Raw genomic sequence first — 24,583 nt, 5'->3', positions numbered from 1 at the left:
CTTTCTATAACTATATAATATGCGTTATAAATTAATTGTTATATTCAATAGCTTCACACAATATTAATAATTAAACTTGCTCAAGGAGGGATCAAGGAGGGGTTGTGTAGTGGCAAAATTCTCTCATTATTTAAAAAAAATCAATATCATTTAAGCAAACAATCTTCAAAAAATGTGTAAGCCGAGCTATAATCGGGGGTTATTATTAACTTTTATAAATATTGGATCAGACCCTGAACTATTGTTTTATCAGTGTATAGCCGTACACAGCAGGTAACAGCGGCGGATAATACGAAAATGTTGCAGCTTATTGTACATTTCATTCAATTTTTCACAAATCACGCGTACGCGCCCTATGAAGCTAGTTTGTCTTATAAAATATCGCGTGAATATATAAAATATGACCATCTGTATAACACATATAGCGTGTTGTCGTCTCAATCTGATCGTTATATATATATATATATAGATGTATAGATTCTGCGTACTGATGTTGTGTATCATCTTAACAACATGTTTTATTGTTCTTTTATTTGTTTTTGTTCTATTAAGATTACTTTTACTGTTGAATGGTTTTATTTGATATCCGTTTGACGTGGCTCGGTACTTATACATCTCGTCAATGTGTTTGTATTGGCTTTCATTTTTTGGTGATTTGTTTTGTATATGTGACTCTTTGTATTTCTTTTGTGCTTATAACGTGACTCTGTACTTTAAAAGATCCCGTCAGTATGATATTTGTCTATAATATGTCATTATGATATATTTCTATTATAAATTACTATATACGTTAAACCACAAACGTCAAAATCAATCAATGGCGTAGTGGAATTGACAATTTTTGGATTCTCATAAATTCTATATATAACTTTTGAACTAGTTTGAATCTCGGTCTATTTCTGTAATTTATTCTTACATACTTTTGATTTTTTAACTCTGTATGCGTACATTGCCTATGAAAAAAAATTAAAAATTGTTTGTATGCACATTGAACAACAAATTTATGTGACGTATATAATTTTTCTAACGTCAGACACTCAAATCAATCCATGTGTTCTTAGACAGTAGATGTTATTGTGTCCTGTTAAATTTTTCCTTTTAAAAGTTTTGGATTCTCATATATTCTATGTATAATTTTTGGACTAGTTTGAATCTCGGTCTATTTCTGTAATTTATTCTTACATACTTTTTGATTTTTTAACCCTGCATGCGTACATTGCCTATGTAAATTTTAAAATTGTTTGTATGCACATTGAACGACAAATTTATGTGACGTATATAATTTTTCTGACGTCGGACACTCAAATAAATCCATGTGTTCGTAGATAGGTTTTTGTGTCCTTTTAAAAGTTTTGGATTCTCACAAATTCTATGTATAACTTTTGGACTAGTTTGATTTCTGTAATTTATTCTTACATACTTTTGATTTTTTAACCCTGTCTGCGCTCATTGCCTATGTAAATTTTAAATTGTTTATAATCCTGGTACTTTTGATAACTATTGTATGCACATTGAACGACAAATTTATGTGACGTATATAATTTTTCTGACGTCAGACACTCAAATCAATCCATGTGTTCGTAGATAGTAGATGTTGTTGTGTCCTGTTAAATTGTTATACGATGATGACTGATGTACCCATATTTTGACTATTTTATTAATTGTGACTGTTTATTTAACGCATCATGTAAATGTAACGGAATTTGATGAGACTGTTATTAAAGTGAGAGGGTTAGCGCTATAGAACCAGGTTTAATCCACCATTTTCTACATTTGAAAATGCCTGTACCAAGTCAGGAATATGACAGTTCTTGTCCATTCGTTTTTGATGCGTTTTGTTTTTTGATTTTGCCATGTGATTATGGACTTTCCAAATTGATTTTCCTCTGAGTTCAGTATTTTTGTGATTTTACTTTTTTTTATAACAAAGAAGATGATGCATTCTCGTATCGATTTATTTCATTTTCGTTATCTCTGTAATTTGATGCATTCTTATAAAACTTTTGCTCAAAGGCTTTTCGAAGAGAAACGTATGTTTTATTATTATATATAAGACTCAAAGCTATTTCTTGAGGAGTTGTCTTTGTCAGGAGCCTGTAATTCAGTGGTTGTCGTTTGTTTATGTGTTACATATTTGTTTTTCGTTCATTTACATAAATAAGGCCGTTAGTTTTCTCGTTTGAATTGTGTTACTTTGTCTAATCGGGGCCTTTTAAAGCTTACTATACGGGATGGGCTTTCCTTTTGTTGAAGGCCGTACGGTGACCTATAGTTGTTATTGTTTGTGTCATTTTGGTCTTATCACATACCACATACCACATCTTTTTTTTTATATTTGTAAAAATTCCGGGAATCCTGTCATACATCAATTAATTGTATGTTTTTGTTCCGTTAAGTACATAAATGTCTAACGTGGCTAAGAAAAGAGGAAGAAATTACCTTTCATCGTATATCTTTTTGCTATTTGTTTCTGGTTTTACGCTAGCTGTTTCTGTTTGTACATGTACCTATACTTTGATAACATATATACATTTGCATTGTAAAATACGACTTTGTTTTTTTTAGATAAATCAACACAGGCGATTACAGGATAAAGACGAAGGCTATATCAGCAATGGTAATGCCTTTCGAAGCAACAAAAAACTTACTGAAAACATTCGGACACTTGACCAGAAATCAAACCTTGAGAAAAGAAAGAAATTAGACAAGCCGAAGGGAAATGGAAAAAAAGGTCTCGAAGAGGGTTACAAATTTGATAAACCAACGGTATGTGTTTTAATTTTTAATTCTGAGGAATAAAATAATTAGTAGTTATCTAACAAAACATCAAATCTAAAGGAGGAGGTTGAACTGAATGTTTTCAAAGGTTTTATAATTGAAAGGTTATTAGTTCTTTATACATTGGTTCATTTTCAATATATAATATACTTGTTATTTAGAAAGAGTTGTCTTATTTTCAGTAGAGGTAATAGAAATAAATCTGTTTTGAGTTGCCTATATATGAAAAAAAATCAGGTATAAAACAGTGCTTCATTCAACAGAAGATAATAACAAACAAGTCTTTTACTTTATGAAATCATATTGGAATATATGTATCCATGTATGTTCTTATGGAATTATTATTATGATCAGATAACTGTCTGAGGAAGTATTCAGGAATATGACTGTTGTTCTCCCTTCGTTTGATGTATTAGAGCTTTTGATATTTTCCGATTTAAAATTTTCAAGGAGCTCTGTAATTTTGTAATTTTGCATATAACGTATCACTATGGAATTAACCTATAAAGTTTTTAGCCTCTAGGAATCGAAATAAAGAACCTTAAATATAATATAAAATAGAAAAGCGAACTTGGCAATATCATTTAATAAACATGTCAGTTATTCCTTATAGTCACATCAAACAGCTGTGTTTGCTAACACGATGAAAAATCACGCTTAAAAGTATACCTTCGATTAGTAATTAACTTCCAACCACTTCACAACGCATATTATACGATCGCCAGGTTCGCTTCCATATTTTCCATTATATTCAAGGTTCTTCATTTCGCTTTCTAGAGGCTTAAAACCAAAACGGTTCATTCCATAAGAACAAAAAAGGAAACGTTATATGCAAAATTACAAAATTACAGAACTCCTTGAAAAATTTAAATCAGAAAATACCAAAAGCTCTAATACATCGAACGAATGGAGAACAACAGTTCTGAATACTTCCTCAGACAGTTATCTGATAACAATAAATAATCAAAACATACGATGAATTTAGAGGTTTAGAGTAGACATGTAACGTAAAGTGCGATCATAATTTATGAATGTTGGCTGAAACTGAAAATGTAAAACCCTTATGGACTAAAATAACCAAAATATTCAGGGCGTTTTTATAGAGAGAATTCACAAAAAAGCAAACAAAAAATAATTTAAAAGAGATATTCGTCTGATGAAGATCTAATTTGTTTTGAGATAGAATCTTGCAGGCAAAAGTCGGGGTCGACAAATTTCATGTTTATTAAAGACTAATACTGTGACGTATCATCGTCCAATCATTCTCCAAACAGGATGTCGGACATTGAACGGATTAGACGCTCATTAGAGCTTACGTTTGTCTATGTTTGTATACCTTACCGACTCTAAATTAAGCTTATTTATTGATTTATTATAACAATTGAACAAGTCGGCGGGCGATATCTTTTTGCGCCAAAATCGAACTCTTTTGCGCCACAACTTAATTGCGCCAATACTTCTTTTGCGCCACCTAATTTTTAAAACTATAGGTATCATTTGCGCCAATAAAATAATCATCTAATTTTGCAGATTTTATTCATTTTTATTTATACATACATGTAACAACTTATAATAAATGGTTGACTTCCCTCTTCCTTTATCCAGGCCTGGGACTTGCTGTTCTTGCAACTTTCACCAAATATAAAAAAGAAGATGTGGTATGATTGCCAATGAGACAACTATCCACAAAAGCTGAAAATGACACAAATGTCTGAAAACATTTTCTTGTTACAAGCTTCTTATTTTGACGGCAACAGACAAAATACTAAGGGAATATAATGTCCATTCTTAAAGCAATGTATTGTATAAAGTTGTTTGAAGTATTTTGGAAAACATTTATAGGTTCCACCAGCAAAAAAATCATCTGATATTAATTATACAATTGAAAATCAACCTCGCATCCTAATAAAATTATCTCGCTTTCTTATCCAATATTCTGTGAAATTCTGCTTGATTCTTAAGCTGAGCCGGATACAGTTTCTTCGCTCTCTCTATACATTGATTGACGCACACATTTTAAATCTTTCTTTTCTAAATTTTCTTCTTCAATTTTGAAGAGCTCTGAATTTATCATTTTTGAAGGTCGCTCTGGCAACATTCGTTTTTTTCCCAGACATTTTGACTTGTGAAAAAATATTATTTTACTAAACAATTTATTTTTTTGGTGAGTTTTCTTAAATTTCTTAAGTTTTTGGTTAAATCTTAAGTGAAAAGGTTAACTATAGTACATGTATGATATAGGTAAAACATGTTCCGGTATGTTATAGCCTTATAGGTAAAAATATTTACAGGTAAATGTGGCGCAATTTCATTTCATTTATTGGCGCAATTAATACCAACCAAATAAATGATAGTGGAGCAATTAATACCTTTTCAAAACTGCAATTGGCGCTAATTGATTCTGCCCAAGTCGGCACAGTAAAACATTAATAGACGAGCAATTTACACTTTTAAAACATTGATTTTATTCTTTGTCTTACAGGAGCTTAACCCTGATTCGGATTTGGCGTTTTTATTAGATGGAATGAGTATTGATGACCACGGAAAAGTATATCAGGTACAATTCACTTCATAGATAATATATGTATTCAGTCTTCAAGTGATCTTCATATTGGCATTAGAAAAATAATGCGTTGACCGCTACCGTAGACTGTATTTGGTTGTCTTTCACAATCACCCTTTATCTTGCCTTCTTAGCTGAAGGTTATGATTCATGTTCTTAAAAGATAAACAATGAACAACAATGTGTGATTATAAATTGAAACTTACACTGACACTTTTTTATCATTTAGTCATCTCATTGTCAAAACAACTGACCATAATAAAGGTTGACTATTATATAATTTTAAATGAACTAAACTAAATCTATAATAAAATAAGGAGATGTAATATAAAAAAGTAAGGCAATTATTCACTGGAGACCATTACGACAATCAAACACACGGCCTTCATCAATAACCATAACATGTGAAAGACATCGACATCATTACGTGTACACCAATTCAAATGAGAAAACTAAAACTACTATCTAAGTGTAAACGTAAGTAGATTATTCAGATTTTTCATCTAAAATGATGAAAAATCTCCAAGAAAGGATGACAATGTGTCACAAAAAAAAGCAAAACAGTCCTCGCGACCATTTACTATTACTGTAATATAAAGTTTCTATATATTGTAGTAGTATGTTCATTATAGTTTTCAAACAGTATTTGTGGAAATAGTTTTGATTTTTAAACTTTACTTTCGTTCAAGGTTAAGGGTTAAATGATATAATGTGGTGATGTATTAGCCAGAATTAGACAAGCGGAATTCGCCTATTATTTTTTTGCAACATGCATAATCAGCTGATTTTACTCATCATATTTTACATTTAGATCCACCAACCTGGTACCTGAACATATTGTTCAATTGTAAGAATCTGAATGCTTTACGCGGGAGTTTCGTGTTGTTCCATGTTTAATTTTGTGTGTAGAATTGTGTTGATTTTTTTTTCTTTCTTGTTTTCTTCTTTTTTATTATGGGTTTGTCTATATTTTTCGGCTAGGGAATTTGTTCAGAGTTCTCCTAGTTTAGTGTGTACCTCTTTTGAAAGAAGGTTGTTACATTCAATTGCGATATTATTTAGTAAGTTCTATACAATTGTCAATATGCTTGGAATGTTTAAATATTTTAAAATGTTTGACGATATTGACTTTATATATATGTATTGTACAGACTGTGAGTTATGATACTCACACATTTTTTTAAAACATTTAATCATTTGGTCGTAACCGTATCCAATGAAAGTTATATCTGAAACACTTGAGAGTTGAATTGGTGTTGAATGCGTAAATCGCCCCAACACTGTTGTCGCTTTCAATTTCATTTTTTATATTTACTTATACATCTTAGGATTTAAATGTTTGGGGTTTTGTACTTCGGACGGAGTATATTCGAATTATTAACATTTTTTTTGAAGATTGCATAGGTAAAGTATTCCATTTTCATAAAAAAAAGCTGTTTCTGATGACATACATTATCTTTGCCAGAATTGATTTGTAGTTGGTTTACACGTTATCAAATATCAAATAGCACAGTAAATACATAATGCTATTTTACATGACTACATTTTTCCTTTCTAACCATAACCATTTTCTGACAATTATTTAGCCCATTGGACGTAATATCAAGGATAAAACGAGAGCCATTGCAGACGGCTTGGATTACCATCCTGCACCTCCTTCTGTGAGTAACTTTATATATAGGGTTTGAGTTTATGACAACATTTTAATGTCTTTTATACATATTCTGTCATAATAACCAAAATAAAAGTAATTTCTAATGAGATGATTATAAAAGACAAAAATATTAGTTTCGGATGAAGGCGCCATTTGGGCTGACACTGGAATAGACGAAATAAACGACAAGGACAGATTTTCAACTTCGTAGCAGGGTACATGTACCTGAAAGAAATTTCAAGAATTTGTTAATATGCAAAACAAGAACTGCAACTTCCTTCCGAATTGACTTCGTACATGTTTAAATCAAGCACAGTTGAATGAATATAAGGTCAACTTTGACTGCAAAAACAAAACTAAAATAAACAATTTCGACAAAACGATTTCCATCATCACCTGATAGTTAGCACACATTGTCGTATTATTAGGTATTGGACCCGTCAATTCAAAGTTTGTTCATGTGAGTAGTTGGAACATATTGCAATTTTTATCAGCATCAATGACAAACATTTATAACAATATAAAATAAAAGTCATTGCCGTCTGGTCCCCCCCCCAAAAAAAAAAATCGAATCCAGCATCCAAAGACGATAAACAAAAAATGGTTTAGAATCTTGTTTAGATCATAAACATATTTGCTTAGGAATAATGTTGTGGTTAGCATTAACAATGCAAATTGTATAAACCTAGGTTTAAATTATCGTGTATCCATTTAACATCCAATGAAAATGTAAAAGGAAAACATGCGAAAGGGAGTACCGAAAATATGAAGCTGAGAGGATATTACATCGAGTCAAACATTAGCGGGACGATTTTATGCTACAAAAATCATATATTTTCAATAAAAATGGATATGCTCTCTATGCCACATCGTAATCAGCCTCAGAACAATCCCCTAAATTGTCTGTATCGTTGATCGACATTTCAGTGGCTGTCTCAAGTCTGACCTTTATTATTCCCCCATCGACGAAGTCGAAGGAAATTTAAGGTTGGCACTTCGTTCGTCTATCCGCCATTTCTGCAAATCAATTTTTCACACTTAAGTCTCTTTGTGCTTTAAGATATCGATTTGGTAATTAGTATATTGTTTTACGATGACAAGTAATAGATCAATTTCGAAATTTGTTCCGGTCTGATGGTTTTGCTCAGAGTAATGGTTCTCGAACTATGAAAATTCACTCAAATAATCAGTTTTCCAACCTTTTTTCATCATGCTGGAATATTTTGACTTGATATTTATTATAAACTTTACACCATGACAGTTATAGATCAAGTTGGCATTTTGATCCAGTATTTGTTTCTTCATACCTTAAGATACAGAGTTGATATAGCATATAGTTTTATCGTGCCAAGTTACCGATCCAGACCATATTTTGTTCCGTTCTGATGATTTTGTGCAGAGTTATGATCCTTGAACTTAGAAAATACACTTAAATAATAAGTTTTCCAACCTTTTTTCGTCACGCTTGAATATTTTGACTTGATATTTATTATAAACTTTACACCATGACAGTTATAGATCAAGTTAGCAGTTGGATCCAGTACAATTAATTTTCAACCAGGAGGGGACTGTGTATTGCAATGCAATACTTTCAGAATGCTTATTAGTTTTGTGTAAAAAAAAAAGTAAAATCTCAAAAATACTGAACTTAGGGGACAATCAATTCGTAAAGTCCACAATCACATGGCTAAATCAAATAAATAACAAAACGCATCAAAAACGAATGGACAAGAACTGTCATATTCCTGACATGGCAAAGGCATTTTTAAATGTAAAAAATGATGGATTAAACCTTGTTTTATAGCGCTAACCCTCGCACTTTGATTACAGTCTCATCAAATTTGTTGGTTTTTGTTTCTTCATTTCTTTCGGAGTTTAAAGTGGCGACCATTTCGCTTTTAAAACATAGTAAACATAATGGTGATAAGGTTAACTGGAGTCCACCCTGGTGCAAGATTTTTCGGTGACAAAGATAAAGATCTATTTAATTGTTCTTCTGATAAAAGTAAAATTACAAAAATACCGAACTCTGATGAAAATAACAACCGTAAAGTCCATTATCAAATGGCAAAACCACTTCAAATGAATGAATAACAACTTTTTTATTCTTGACTTTGTACAGGGAAGTTAATTAAACCTGATTTTATAGCTAGCTAAACCTCTCAATAGTATACCAGACGAAAAAATGCAGATAAATTTACAACAATGTGTGAACAAAGCAAACAGACATTATTGGTAAATATGTCAAAAATAGGGGTACAAAAGTCAACATTTTGTTATAATCTTAATAACAAAAAAAACCCAAAATATATCAGCAAAGAAAAAATTAAAAAGCATATAAACAAAAACGAAGGAGCACAATAACACAAGGACGGGATGTTTAAGTACCGAGCCTCATCAAATGGATAGTCCAAAAATGGACTAAACAGTAAAAGATAAAAATTAGAAAGACAAATGAAAGAACACTGTAACACGAAATTAATATACGGGTATACATTAACTAATCATAGATACTAGGATAGCAGTTTTCTCGCCATTACTTCTTCATCTCGTTATGAATGTAAATGAAATTATCACATGACTTTAAGTCAAAGGGAACCGGTAAAAAAATCTTTCTGTCCTCATAGTTCTTATAATTTTAATGTTGGTATATATTTGTTTCTTTTTAGGATACAAATAAGAGAAATTTTGACCAAACTGTACATTTTTGGCCGGACGGAATTGTTCCTTATGGAATTAATTCAGCATTTAGTAGGTTGATTTATATTTAAGACAATTTCAAACAAATTATTTACTAGAAGTGAAGCGGTACGTTTTATTATATTTTATCATATACATACATACATACATGTATTATTGTTGCCCTACCACATGAAAGGAATATTTCACAATGAAGTGTCTACTGTTAAATTTGGAATTGTTATGCTTGCATAATTTAAATGACTATCATTTAAATCATTAATTTATAAATCTATACATTGTTTGCATTAACATCGAATTAAAGGAATAAAAACGATTTGACCTGTCACAGATTAACATGGGGAACTCTTCAGGAACACCTTCCAAATAGGCTTTTTTTTCATTATGACAATACAAGGAGAAGATATTTAGGGACAATAGAAACTATACGTCGACGAAAAAAACACAATACCATGGCCATCAGAAAAAGTACAAACAGATATAACAATGTATATACCGTAGCGATGTATCATACATAACAAGAGTCATGTTAATACAGACTTAAATGTAAATTTATCGGTTGTGTCCTAGATCTTACGATTCTAGATTCATGGTATGGTATGTAAATTATTGATTGAGTCCTTTCCCTTGTGTAGCATTTTAGACGAAACATGGCTTGTAATGCATGCATAAGAGATGACACAAAAGTAAAATTTAGATAAACTCAGTACTGTTCCCTTTCGAGTTCAGTCTATTCATTCTGATACGCTTCGTTTGTATATTCCAAATAAGTTTTTAAACGTCGTTAAACACCAGTCTGATAGTTAACAAATTTGTCGCTATGAAGCATGTATGTGTAAATCTAAGGTTGCACATCAAATGGAATGTTTGCCGATTTTTTTGATCATTGCTTTTCTATGCGCATGTATGCAAAATAGATAAACCTTCAATTAAAAACTTATAGTTTATTTCTTAGTATTTAAATTCATTGATCTATTTGTTTTATTAATTTTATATTATTTCAAGTACAATATGATGATTATTACGATATTTTTTTATGATTCGAAAATTCTATATAATATTAGAACAAGGCATCGCAATTCTCTAGGACACCTTTATCAAGGTATAAAGTTATGTATTAAGTTTATCTTATTGATTATTAGTTCAATTGCATTGGCTATCTATTGTTTTTAAATTTCTTTTACAAGTAAAATACTTTTAAGTAAATCAATTTGAAAACGCCTTTAAGATAAAGATAAAACCCGGTAGTATCATTATTCGTTCTCCTTCTGGCAAAGCCACCTCAAATATTAAACTATAAAGATAAATATCTATTTGCAGGTGCTAGTCAGAGAACAGTTATTATAAATGCAATAGCAGATTTTAATGCTAAAACATGTTTAAACTGGACACCATATGACAACAATACTCATATTCACTACGTTGAATTCGTTATTGATACAAAGTGAGTTGATATAGGAACATCATTCAATGTGTCAAAGATACAAATAATATCACTAATGATAACAAGAATCCAAAACAATACAGCAAAGTTTAAAAAACTACATCAATTACCAAAGGTCAAACACTTACTTCTTAGGAAGAAAGATAAGAAGTTAGCGATATCCTTGAACTCTACTTTCCGCTATATAGATGTTCTTTCACTAAATAATAAAAAAATTGGTAACAATGTGGAACGCATCTATTCCATCGAACTTGAGATAAAGGATACTACAGACACAGTTAAATCGGCCTCATATCTGGACTTATATCTAGAAATTGACAATGAAAGTCGTTTGAAAACAAAACTTAACCACAAAAGAGACTATTTCAGCTTTCCAATGATGAACTTTCCATTTCTAAGTAGCAAAATTCCAGCAGCACCTGCATACGGGGTATAAATCTCCCAATTGATACGATATTCTCGTGCTTGCATTTCCTATCATGATTTTCTTGATGGAGGGTTACTGCTCACAAGAAAGTAAAAAAAAAACCCCAAGAGATCCAAATGGTGAAGTTGAAATCATCCCTTCGTAAATTTTACGGACGCCATCACGAGTTGGTTGACCGTTATGGAATAACCGTTTCACAAATGATATCGGATATGTTCCTAACGTCAGAACTATAATCCCCTTCCCTTTCATGAAAGTGACCTACCGAATTAGACTATTTACTGGATTTGTTATCACATAAGCAACACGACGGATGCCTTATGTGGAGCAGGATCTGCCTACCCTTCCAGAGCACCTGAGATCTCCCCCGGTTTGTGGGTGGGGTTCGTGTAGTTTATTTTTTGGTTTCCTATGTTGTGTCATGTCTATTATTGTTTGTCTGTTGTTTTTTTTTAAGTTTTAGCCATGGCGTTGTCATTTTATTTTCAATTTATGAGTTTGACTGTCCCTTTGGTATCTTTCGTCCCTCTTTTACTCCGAGGAATGCAGATGCCAGAAAGTATGATCTGTCTGGTCTGGTACAGGAACAACATGTAGTTGGGTTTGACTAAATGTACATGCGTCAAAATTTTCATTTTGTCGTATGATATTTACCATAAATACAAAATAAAATATTTTCACAGTAAGGCTATAAAAAAGACCGCTACAAGTAATATGGGATAAAAAGCAGTACCGAATTTTTAAATGAGGACAACAATGTGTTTGCCAGTTAAGAAAGCTTATCACGTTAAATCTCAAAATATTCCCGATTTTCTTTTATTTAATTCTAACTTATATCAGATCAAGTTGATATTTGTTAATTTTGGATGTAGAATTTTTCATTAAATTGGCGGCATTTCCATGGGAACGAGCTATGTACCACTTCTAGCAGACCTCTTCTTATTTTTATATATATCGGAGTATCTTCAGACTCTTGTAAAAACAAGAAGATCAAATAAGCCAGGTCATTTTATTTAAGTTTCAGATATCTTGATGAAGTTTAAATTAAAGAATCAACAGACACGGCCCTTCCTGCTTTATTTTAGACATATACATCGAATTTGACAGACGCGGTCATCTTCGTACCATTATCTATGACAACCAAGACGATTTTAATTTTGAAATTATCAATTATCCACATTTTGGTATCAATATACCAACTTCATATGCATATGGAATATACATTTCCCAACTTATTAGGTATTCAAGAGTTGCAGCTCCCACACAGACTTTGCAAAACGTCACCAGTGTCTGAACAGGGACATTTCAGAGTACGTCACGTCATTTTTCTAAAAAAAAGTTTATCGGAAGGTACAGAGACCTTGTTGATAAATATTCCGTACCAACTTTAAAAGAATACACGATGTATAGATTTTAGGTACTGACACTGTTTATCATCTTAATAACGTGTTATCCTTGTCTTTTTTTTTGTCTTCATGTAAATATTTTTACTGTTTACTCCGTGTTTAAAGCCACCCATTTGATGTGGCTTAATACTTGTACATCCCGTCATTTCGTTATTGTTCTATGATAACTCTCGTATTCTTGTCTTTCATTTTTGTTCGTTCCTGTGTGTATTATATTTTAACGTTGTGTCGTTTGTTTTTTCTTATTTTTTTATGTAAATTCACATTGCGATAAGACGTGGGATTTTGTCTGATGTTCGGTCCGTTTCTGTGTGTGTTACATTTTAGTGTTATGTCGTTGTTCTCCTCTTATATATAATGCGTTTCCCTCGGTTTTAGTTTGTTAACTCGATTTTGTTTTTTTGTCCATGGATTTACGAGTTTTGAACAGCGGTATACTACTGTTGCCTTTATTTATATTTTGTTTTTCGTATTCTTGTCTTTAATATTTGCAAATATATTTGGTCCATATGCCATTTTGTGCGTCTTTGATATTTTTTTTATTTTTGTTTTTATAGTGATTCACATTTTACCCCGATGAATGCTGTACCTCTATTGTTGAAATTTTTGTTGACAAATTGTTGTCAATATAATATAATTTGATGCGACTTTCATACATGTGAGAGGTTAAAAAGTAAAAACACAAAAATGCTGAACTCCAAGTAAAAATTCAAAAAGGAAAGTCCCAAATCAAATGGCAAATTCAAAAGTTCAAACACATCAAACGAACGGATAACAACTGTCATATTCCTAAATTGATTCAGACATTTTCTTATGTAGAAAATGGTGGATTGAACCTGGTTTTATAGCTAGTTTTATAGTTAGTTTTAAAATCAGATTTAATCCGTTTTCCTCATAAGAAAAATACCTGTACCAAGTCAGGACTTTGACAGTTGTTATCCATTCGTTTTGATTTTTTGATTTTGCCATTTAATAAGTGTAGTATTTTTGTAATTTTACTTTTTAACGTGTTCAAATCGTAACAATATTACGAAATTGAACCTATGAACAATATTTACAATATGAAAATGCTACCAAATTGTAGGTTTGGGATGAAAGACGAAAAATTTAAGTTGCTACTTATAAACAATAAAATAAATGATTCAAACATTTGATTTTCGTTAGATCTCATAAGAACTCGCGAATTTTATTTTATCGTGCAGAATCGTTGAAATTTTTTCTACACGAGGCATCAGATTAAACGTTCCCATTCCAAACGGACTGCAAGAACACTGCACCTTACCACAGTTAATTATTAGCTAAATGTGATAACTCAAGGGTACCCAATTAATAGTGTACACTAGTATAGCTCGTTATGAAATGAATGTTAAAGCTTTTTGTACAGATTTACAGTCATACATATCATTTAATCATTTGTTTTATTGCAACTTGTAGAAATTGCTATTCGTATGTTGGAAAAATTTCTGCAAGTCCACAATCGATAGGTTTGACAAATGGCTGTGTAAACGTATGTATTGGGTATTTTTTTAATTTTTTTTTTAATTATAAGCCTTATGATAATTTTATTGTTTTTAACATTCATGATATTTAAAGATTATCGTTGATCATCTCATCGAGATTGGTTTTCTTTCTTGGGCCGGTGCGGCGAAATTTTTAAAAGCAATCGAGTTGAGATGACCAATAATTATCTGTTTATCGCTATGTTACCTATATACAGGCGTTGTTAATTTCATTGACACGTTGTAAATTTCAGGGACGTTCGCCCTTAGTATCTAGCGAAATATTTTCATATCACTCTACTGTGCTGAGAATGGAAATTATCAGTCACTTAGATCAACGGAAAATTTCGTAAAATAGTGTTTATATGATTTACATCAACGAATATAATTGTTCTTTTTGTGTTATAGAAAGGTATAAGATGCCACCAGGACATTCAAATATATCAATATGTCCTCTTTAAAACATTATATTTAGTTTACTATTTCCAATCAAACGAAAAACAATCATAATTGAAATGATACTGGACTTACTTAAACAAAAGACATGGTTTCAATGGGTTTTAGAGGAAGGGGAAATATTGTCTTTAAAGAATTTAGAGAGAAAAAACGCAACAAACATGTATTCTAAAAATTGGTGATCATACGAAGGGGAATGTATAAAAAGTAAAATCACAAAAATACTGAATTTAGAGGAAAATCAATTCGGAAAGTCCATAATCACATGGCAAAATCAAATAACAAAACGCATCAAAAACGAATGGACAAGAACTGTCATATTCCTGACTTGATACATGCATTTTCAAATGTAGAAAATGGTGGATTAAACCTGGTTCCATAGCGCTAACCCTCTCACTTTAATGACAGTTTCATTAAATTCCGTTATATTTACATTGATGCGTTAGATAAACAGACACAATAAATAAATATAATTAGCTATAAATATAATTAAGCTATAAATATAAAAAAGCTTACTCAATTTTTTAACAGTGAGAAAAGGTAGTATCTACAGATTAAACGTCAGTCAGTTAAATTACTAAAAGCACCAAGATTTCATATACATGTATTTACAAATTACTTGATATTAAGAAGACCTGTTAGGACTGGTCAGAGAAGTCTGATCTGCTTTACCTGGCCTGTTCAAGATAAAACGGACAATGTCGTTATCAAAATAACAACTTGTAACATTCAAATATTCAAATACAAATAAACAAAATAAGCCATGACACTATGAGTAATATAATGTTTCTATTTCCTATTATATTTCAATCTTTATTGTTACTTTTACAGACAGGAACAATCATTCATGAAATGTTACATGCCATTGGTTCTTGGCATGAACAATCTCGTCAGGACCGAAACAACTATATGACTGTTGATATGGACAATATACAAGATGGAAGGGGAGCTAACTTCTTTATAAGACAAACAAGTATTGATTCTCCATTTGACCCAGCATCCAATGTAATGTACGGTATATATGTAAGTCTTATTTAGAATCAAAATTTGTTTGTATCGTATGTTCTGGTGTCTGTTTCATTGTTTCAAAACAAACATCTCCATTTATAAATGCATTATCAGATGTATATACAAATATTTAGCTATCAATTTTGTAATATACCTTGATGTGAAGCTTATCGTTTGTTCCGATTTCACAAACAGTAATATGGTATTAGTGTGGGTAAGCGTTATACAGACAATTTCGTTATTAACTTTGCTCATTTGATTGTGATAGTCTTGTGTTTGTGTTACCGATATTGCATTAATAGAAAGACTTTCTGGTTGATACGCGGGCTGGTGTCGGCTTTTCGTGATTTTTTTTCATCAGAAGTTATGTTAAGTCTGTTTTTATCCTCTTCAGCCCTAGATGTTAAATTTGCAAAACTTAATGGATTTGATATTGAACTTTAAAATAAAACAGTAAAAGATGGCATGGAAAAAAATCATTATTATAGGTATATTCAATAAGCAGTTTTGTTTAGAAATATTATGAGTATATTTATTTCTCCGGCGGTGTTGGAATTTATATATCAAAATAAATTTGACATTTAGAGTACTAACGAAAATAGAGAATTTGCTTGATTTCTTGAGCTTTTCTTGGATACTGACACACATTAGGACAAATAAGAACCTCTGACAAACGTGATGATATAAATTTTCCAATAATACCCTCTTCTCAGATGTAAACTTCTCCAAGGCTTATGGCGATCGCATATTGTCCATGATTGTTTTTTTTTTAGACAAATGTCTGTAGACAACAGAAAAAAATCGTTTAATATGTAATTCAAAATGTAATTTTAACTAGCATGGGGGATTGCAGATACTGCATGCATAACGGGGGGAGGGGGATACAGTGTTGACGTTACAAGTCTCGCCCTTTTCAGTGTATGAGATTCCCTCTGGTTATAGTTTTAGCGCCGATTTGTCTTCTTCATGGATTTCCGAGATGTGAACATTGGTAGACTACTATTGCCTAAATATATTGCATACATGCTGCTCTTTGTAATGCTCTATTGTATTAAGTTTTCTTTCCTATAAACTTCATTAAACACATGTGCTTAGTTAATAATTCAGGCGATTTTTGTTGCCTTTATAAATTTACTTTTCTTCGTACTTAACATTGCTAAAGACAGCAATATGTTGTGTGATGAAATGAATAGACTGTCCTTTTATTTCTTGTTAGGTAGAGTATTCTTTGTAGATATTTGTCACTTTCTTTTCTAGGCATTCACAAAAAATGGAGATAAAACAGAAATATTCCATGACTGGAGACAGGAGTTTCTTGCAGGAACTGGTAAAACTTTGAGTTTCTATGATATTGCTGATGTTACTGCGGCTTATGGATGTACTGGTGAGAATATTGCAATTTATTCTGTTAAATTGTTGAAAAATAGAACCTATATGTTTGCATTTGTCATTGTTAATTAACTGTTTTGTATGAGTCGCTCTATGTAGCAACATTCCATCAAAATATATATCTCCAAGTTTATATTTCTGGGGCTAGTATGTCCTATCATAGTTTCCTTGATAGAAGGTTGCCACTCACTAGGAAGCTATTAGACCAAGAGTTACAAAGGGTGAAGTTGAATTCATCCCTTCGTAAATTTTAAGGACCGTTATGAAATAACCGTTTCACAGATGCTATCGGATATGTTTCTTTTCACAAATATGACCTGCCATATGAAACTAATTACCGGGTTTGCAAAAATATGATTAACACGACGGTTCCACATAATGAGCAGGGTCTGCTTACCCTTCGATCTATAAGTTTGACTGGTCCTCTGGTATCTTACGCCTCCTCTATTACAATAAACTATATTTGCAATTTAGGTATGAGATAAAAGATTAAGGTAAACGAGATGTAGATGAGTGAATGAAACAAATTCAGATTTTTATTTGAAATCTGGCTCGGTCAATACCTTTTTTACAGTGAAGTTATTTGAATGATCAGAAAATTTACCGAAACATTTTCCCTTATGAAAAAAGGAATATTTTTTTCTGTGTTTCGCTTTTAGGTGTTATCGAACATTTAAACCACAAATTCATATCTGAGTACTGAAAGTATCATTGAATTTAATACGCATGATACCATTATCAGATGATTTTTTCAAAATCTTATTTTTTGCACTTGTCAACGTTATCTATATCTTTCTAACTAGAAATACGTAATTCTTGACGTATTTCATAGACACTTTTGTTTTTATTGTTTATTGTTTATATTTAGATATTTTTGTCTAAAGGTTGTCGTTCCTTTACATATAATTCATAGTTGTTTTAATTTTTCTTTTGCTTTCTCGCCCGAAATTGAATTGTCTCTTACTAATTTCTGTGTATGAATAAGACATAACTATCATTTAGGCTTGGTTGCTAGCAGGAACTTCTTGTTCTCTTGCAACCAATGTTTAAAAACATAATAGTCTTATATGATTAATCAGACATTTGCATACACCAAAATTAGGCAAGTTATCGTTATATGTAAATGAACATAACCTGTATGATCGACCCATATTCCAATATGACAATTACCGGTAAACTGTACGTTTTAGTTTCTAAGAGCACATTAAATGAACTGATAGTTGAACAATTTCTGAATATAATAAGCCAGAACCCTGCTTTTTAAATCGCCAAAACATTTCACGTGCATACATAACCAATTAATCTTAATCCAAAATACCAATAACCCGTTTTACATCTTAACTAGTGGTGAATATATTTAACTATATTAAACGCAGGGGGAATTCCTAAAATCAAACAGAAAAATATATATATATCTCCAATGGAAAATAAAATACCCGAACTATTTCCCTATGCGTTATGTCTTAAAAGTGATACAAATGTCACGTAACTGTTCGAGATTTATTACGGGTATTATTTCATAAAATTTCAAAATATTATCTGATTTTCGAATTTTGTATAAAGTTATTTTTTATATAAAAATAAGACCACGAGGTCTCTTAGTCTTTTTTCAAGTAACCCCAATAAAAGAGGGACCAAAGATACCAAAGGGACAGTCAAACTCGTAAAACTAAAACAAACTGACAACGCCATGGCTATAAATGAAAAAGACAAACAGAAAAACAATAATACACATGACACAACATAGAAAACTAAAGAATAAACAACACTAACCCCACCAAAAACTAGGGGTGATCTCAGGTGCTCCGGAGGGGAAAGCAGATCCTGCTCTACATGCTGCACCCGTCGTGTTGCTTATGTGATTACAAATACGGTAAAAAGTCTAATTCGGTAGGTCAAATTCATGAAAGGGAAGGGGATTGTAGTTACGACGTAAGGAACATATCCGAAATCATTTGTGAAACGGTTATTCCATAACGGTCAACCAACTCGTGATGGCGTCCGTAAAATTTACCAAGGGATTACAATAAGATATTTATCTGTACTTCTATTTTAGATTCGTGTGTCTCACCACCTACCTGTCAGCACGGAGGATTTATTGATAAAACTTGTTCATGTTCTTGCCCTGCAGTTTTAAAGGGCATCGTTTGTCAACAACTTGCTTCAAGTACCGGTATGTAATTAAATCTTAGTATATAGTGTATTAATCCGAAACGTTATGCCATGAAATTTATTTTTTAAATTTTAACATGTATACTAGTATACAGTTTTTGACTCTTTCGTGAACACAGGACTTCAAATAATTCCTGCTTTCGAAGTACCTTTTTGAATTTATCTTTATCTAAGACACTCAAAAATAGATAATGAATTCAAGGGATTTATAATTAGAAGAAACGAATGGAGGGAAATCAAAATTACAGTACAGTTGATTCACAGTCAGTATTGCCTGATGGATTAGGAATTGTTATATTCTTAGTAAATCGTAATATATCAAAGTGAGGGTTAAGAAAAAAAAAATTGTATATTTATCATGTTCGTGGCCAGGAACTGACTAGTGAGCTGGTGATACACTCGAAGACTATCAGTCTACATCAGTGGTATCAACCAAATTAATAAGTTAATTTAGATGTTCAAATAACATTGAGATATCATAGTTTTGGTGTCGTATTAAGGATTTCTCACTCTGAAAGTCATCATTTGTTTTAGTGTAGAAACATCTAGTTTGTATTCCGCAAAGCACACACGCTACTAATTTTTGATGCCAATATGTAACACGGTTAAATGTTTTCAGGTAGGAATCAAACTTTAAAAAACAAGAACATTCTTAGAACTTAGGCAATAATAAAAATAACATTAACGGTACCACATGCGCATTTCCACATTCATGTCTCTTCAGTGATGCTTGTGGCCAAAATATTTGAAATCCAAAGCTTATATGAAAGATGAAGAGCTATAATCCAAAAGGTCTAAAAGTGTAGCCAAATCCGTGAAAGAAATCAGAGCTTTGCATGGGGGAGATTCATTCCTTAATATTTAATAATTTCTTCCATTTTGTAACAGCAAATTTTAAAAACACAAAAAAACGTATTTTCATGCCAGTTACGAAGTACTGGCTACTGGGCTGGTGACACCCTCGGGTACTTACAGTCCACCAGCAGAGGCATCGATCCAGTGGTAGTAATAACATTAACGGTACCAATTGTCTTGCACAAGATGCGCATTTCGGCAATACATGTCTCTTCAGTGATGCTGGTGGCCAACATATTTGAAATCCAAAATGAATAGGAAGCTTGAGTAAGTAAAGGTTTACCAAAGTGACGCACACATTAAGATAAAAAATGAATAAAAAAATGATCTGTTGTTGTATATTAATGTGGGGATATGATAGAAATGGTGATAATTTTGAATTATTGAAACGGTTTAAAGTACTGATATTAATTTCAGCCAATTGTGGAGGTATCATAAACATAGCAGGCGGTGAAAAATATATCCTGACGTCGCCAAATTACCCATCGAATTATGACACCGGTTTGGAATGTGTATGGTTGATACAGGTATGTATAATTAAAAATAAACTCCTTATTAAAAGATCATGACAGTAGTATTTAAAAAAATTCAAAGTGTTGTAAACAGATGATTTATAGTTATGACCATATCAATGGTAATTCATGTCAACACAGAAGTGCTGACTACTAGGCTGGTAATACCCTCGGGGAATAAAAAATCAACCAGCAATGCCATCGACCCAGTGGTTGTGAATAAACTCATCATAAAGAACGCTAATAGAAAAAAATGATTGGCCGTGGTAAATATTGTATTTATATTTGGATACAGTATTACATATATGTTAAAGGGTTATGTGTATAAACATTACAGCGGTATTAAAACTCTTGATTATTAACTTTGATAACGAAATTTGATCTACTGTAAAAGTGAGTTTACTCGTATCTCGTATCACATCTTTGAAATTATACTTAATATGTAGACAAAATACACGTCTAGGTTAGCAAATTAATTTCTTTAATTATTTATTTAAAGTCTTAATAATTTTACAGGGAGATACTGGCAACCATATAAGAGCAACTGTTACCGATATGGATATAAGCAATAACGGCAATGCGTGTTATCACTGGATAGAAATGGTTTATGACCTCCTTGCCAATAAAGGTCCAGAGTACGTGATGTAATCTATATGTATGAAACATGGTCATATAAGAAATTGATTATGCTATTAAAGAGGGACGAAAGATACCAGAGGGACAGTCAAACTCATAAATCGAAAATATACTGACAACGCCATGGCTAAAAATGAAAAAGACAAAAAGACAAACAATAGATCAATTAACAATGACATTATAAAGATATTCAAAGAAAATATTACCAAAAAGGATAACACAGTCGAAGTCAAATATTAATCGTTTAGAAATTTCCAATAATGCTATATGGGTTCAAAGTTGTGTAGTTTTGACTTTAACACTTTTATTATCATTGCAGTCATTTAAACTATTGCTGTTTATTGCCTGATATATTTTTAAAACATTTTTTTTAACAAATGATACAGCAATTGTCTAAACATTGTGAGCAGATACATAGTTATTATTTTTAGGCGATGTGGTACTACAGACCATGAAGTCTGGGATACATCTTCCGACGAAGAAATGAATACAATGATCATCAAATTTGACAGCTTTGTGGGAAGTGATAAGGCGACCGCAAAGGGATTCAGTATAACAATAGAATCAATAGGAACAGGTAGGTTCAAAGTAAACATAAGTGTCGTGTAATGTTTTAGTAACTGCATGCTGTCAAGTTGTATACGTTTTTAAAGAAAGCTATTCGTTGCATAATATATATGATTGTTTGAAATAAATAATTATATAAATTTGTATCATGGTATATATAAAGATTTATTAAAAGCCATAGCCAGTATTCATTAGGTATTTTTTTAACTAGTATTGTGAACGGTGATGAGCTGAACAGGTAGGTGAAACCCCGCCTATGTAGAACTATTCCTTAAATTAGAAACAATCCATCATTTGAGAGTACTATTAAAATCATAAATTTCTTGAAATGGGGCTTTTTGCTTAAAATGACACGAACATATATAAAATGGAATAACTTTTTTCATAGAACTATATTTTTATTATTGGTTTTGTAAAACTTTTCGAAGTTTTCAAATCCGTCTTTTCGTTTTTTCGTCTTTTCGAACATTTGAGGCATTTTTCATGAGGATGTGCCATCTTAAAGAAAAAAAGACTCAGTTACGAAAAGTTTAGCATTACCAAATGATTCCTTTATCGATTGATTATTACTCATTTTGAACACAATTCCTCATTTCGCGATTTGTCTCAAAGCTGCAAAATAGACTGCAAATGTATTAAGCTTGAAATTTTTGAGAATATTTATGGTGTTTTATCCGGTATGTCTAAGGGTATAGCATTAGTCACGAGGTTTGTAGAAATACAAACTGGTAACGTAATAGTTCAACTTAATTTCATTGACATTCTTTGTTGTTGGAAAGAGTAATGATAATTTTACCTTTTATAACTCAAAAATGAGACTGACGTAAAAATGGAGATTACAGAAAAAGGGAATTTGTAGATTCTAGCAGCTCTAAATCGTTAACGAAGCAATAATCTTTAATACTAGTTAAAGCTTAGTTAAATATAACACCCGATCAAGCGAATACTTGATTGCTTTATGCGTCAAAAGTTCAAGCGGCCGGGTCAGCCGAGATAAGCGATAAGGTGTATTGTGGAAATATCGTGCGCAGGTAAGAAACAACAAAATGATTTAACAGAAGCTTTATTATAACTATTGACATAATCTCACTAAATTTAAATTTGTTTCTAAGGTGCACACATACCTATCTATGATTTACTAAAAAAATATGACATTTTTCAAAATATGCAAATTTTGATATGCTGTGTTGCCATGGTAACTCATTCAATGTGAAATTTGTTTCTATTTTCTGAATTCCTTATACATTAAGAATATGTATGTTAACTTCAATCTCTGTAGTAATATTTGGGCCTAATAAAGGCCTTAAATCCACAACCGTGCTAAGCATTCAATTCTTTTGTGTTTTAATAATTTATTAAAAATTTAATAATTTGCATCGTTATTGTTGTTTATCATCTTCACGGTAGGTGTGTCTCTTTCTTAATACCTACAATCTAATTTATATGTAAAATAATAAACCAGGTTTAACCCACAATTTTCTTGTACCAAATAAGGAATATAACCGTATTTTTCTATTTGATCTGTTCGTTGATAAAAACGAGCGTTTAGTTATGTCAGAATTTTCAGCCTCCCCATTTTTTAATCAACCTCGGAAGTCGGTATTGTATTTATACTTGTTGAGTATGAAAAGGTGCTAGAATATCAGATTAAATATTCATCAAATTCTTATTCTTCACGACTGGATTTTAAATTAAATTTCATGACATTAGTGAAATATAAGAATGACAATCATAAGTACATTTGACTATTTAATGCTTCTGAGTTTGTTTTTATTCAAAACAATTGCATATGCACAAAACAATGATTAAAAAGCCATATTTGAGTTGCACACATAGATCAAATTTTATGCCTAGTTTTAAAATATACGAATCTGATAATCTCATTTGACTTCAAATATTTGCATCCGTAAGCTCTTACAAAAGTCAGGTACCCTTTGGGAAGTATCGGATTAACTTACAAAGTAGTTTAATATCACATATAATATATAAGTGTGCTGATTTTAGATCTTTCATTTCCATTTGGTTGTCACATGTTGAATTGGATTATAGATGAAAAGTCAACCACCATACCATTCAGTGCGTTTAATCCAGTGTAGGTTAAAGTGTATTTGTTTTTATTTTCAGTCGGTGTCTATCAACAATCAGAAATACAACGACGTATGGTTGTGATAGCTTTGCCAATGGCATGATAATCTAACAAAATCTAGCAGTCATGCATTAGAGTGATGGCAGATATTTATAAATGTTATTGTTCATTATAGGATGCGAGAATAATCCATGTGTTCATGGCTCGTGTTACAGTCCAATGAATTCAGACAGCTATACCTGTACATGCAACCAGGGATTTTTTGGAGCCAACTGTGACGTACCTTCAGGTATAAAAAATCCACATACCATTTTATTTTATACAAAACCATTAGAAATATGATATCGTATCATTGCAATTATACGTATTGATTTCTTGGCAAATGCAAGCGATATTTTACATATCAAATATGATTGTTATTTCCTGAAAAG

At 31.6% G+C, this 24,583-nt stretch overlaps 1 protein-coding gene across 1 annotated transcript in view; it reads left to right on the top strand.

The window, feature by feature from the left end:
* Window positions 1–24,583, top strand: part of LOC134705020 (MAM and LDL-receptor class A domain-containing protein 2-like) — a 46,444-nt gene that overhangs the window by 3,777 nt on the left and 18,084 nt on the right. Inside the window, exons 3-15 of the mRNA XM_063563788.1 lie at window positions 2,566–2,766; window positions 5,261–5,335; window positions 6,928–7,002; window positions 9,665–9,746; window positions 11,016–11,139; window positions 14,407–14,479; window positions 15,759–15,950; window positions 17,193–17,319; window positions 19,381–19,497; window positions 20,769–20,878; window positions 21,380–21,498; window positions 21,931–22,076; window positions 24,328–24,441. Of these exons, the coding sequence (XP_063419858.1) occupies window positions 2,566–2,766; window positions 5,261–5,335; window positions 6,928–7,002; window positions 9,665–9,746; window positions 11,016–11,139; window positions 14,407–14,479; window positions 15,759–15,950; window positions 17,193–17,319; window positions 19,381–19,497; window positions 20,769–20,878; window positions 21,380–21,498; window positions 21,931–22,076; window positions 24,328–24,441 (1,555 nt within the window). The remainder of the gene's footprint in view (window positions 1–2,565; window positions 2,767–5,260; window positions 5,336–6,927; window positions 7,003–9,664; window positions 9,747–11,015; window positions 11,140–14,406; window positions 14,480–15,758; window positions 15,951–17,192; window positions 17,320–19,380; window positions 19,498–20,768; window positions 20,879–21,379; window positions 21,499–21,930; window positions 22,077–24,327; window positions 24,442–24,583) is intronic.

Source organism: Mytilus trossulus, chromosome 2, assembly GCF_036588685.1.
Source record: "Mytilus trossulus isolate FHL-02 chromosome 2, PNRI_Mtr1.1.1.hap1, whole genome shotgun sequence".
NCBI classification, from domain to species: Eukaryota; Metazoa; Mollusca; class Bivalvia; order Mytilida; family Mytilidae; genus Mytilus; species Mytilus trossulus.
The sequence above is the reverse complement of the archived record's forward strand: the minus strand, read 5'-3'. Positions and strand labels throughout refer to the sequence as shown.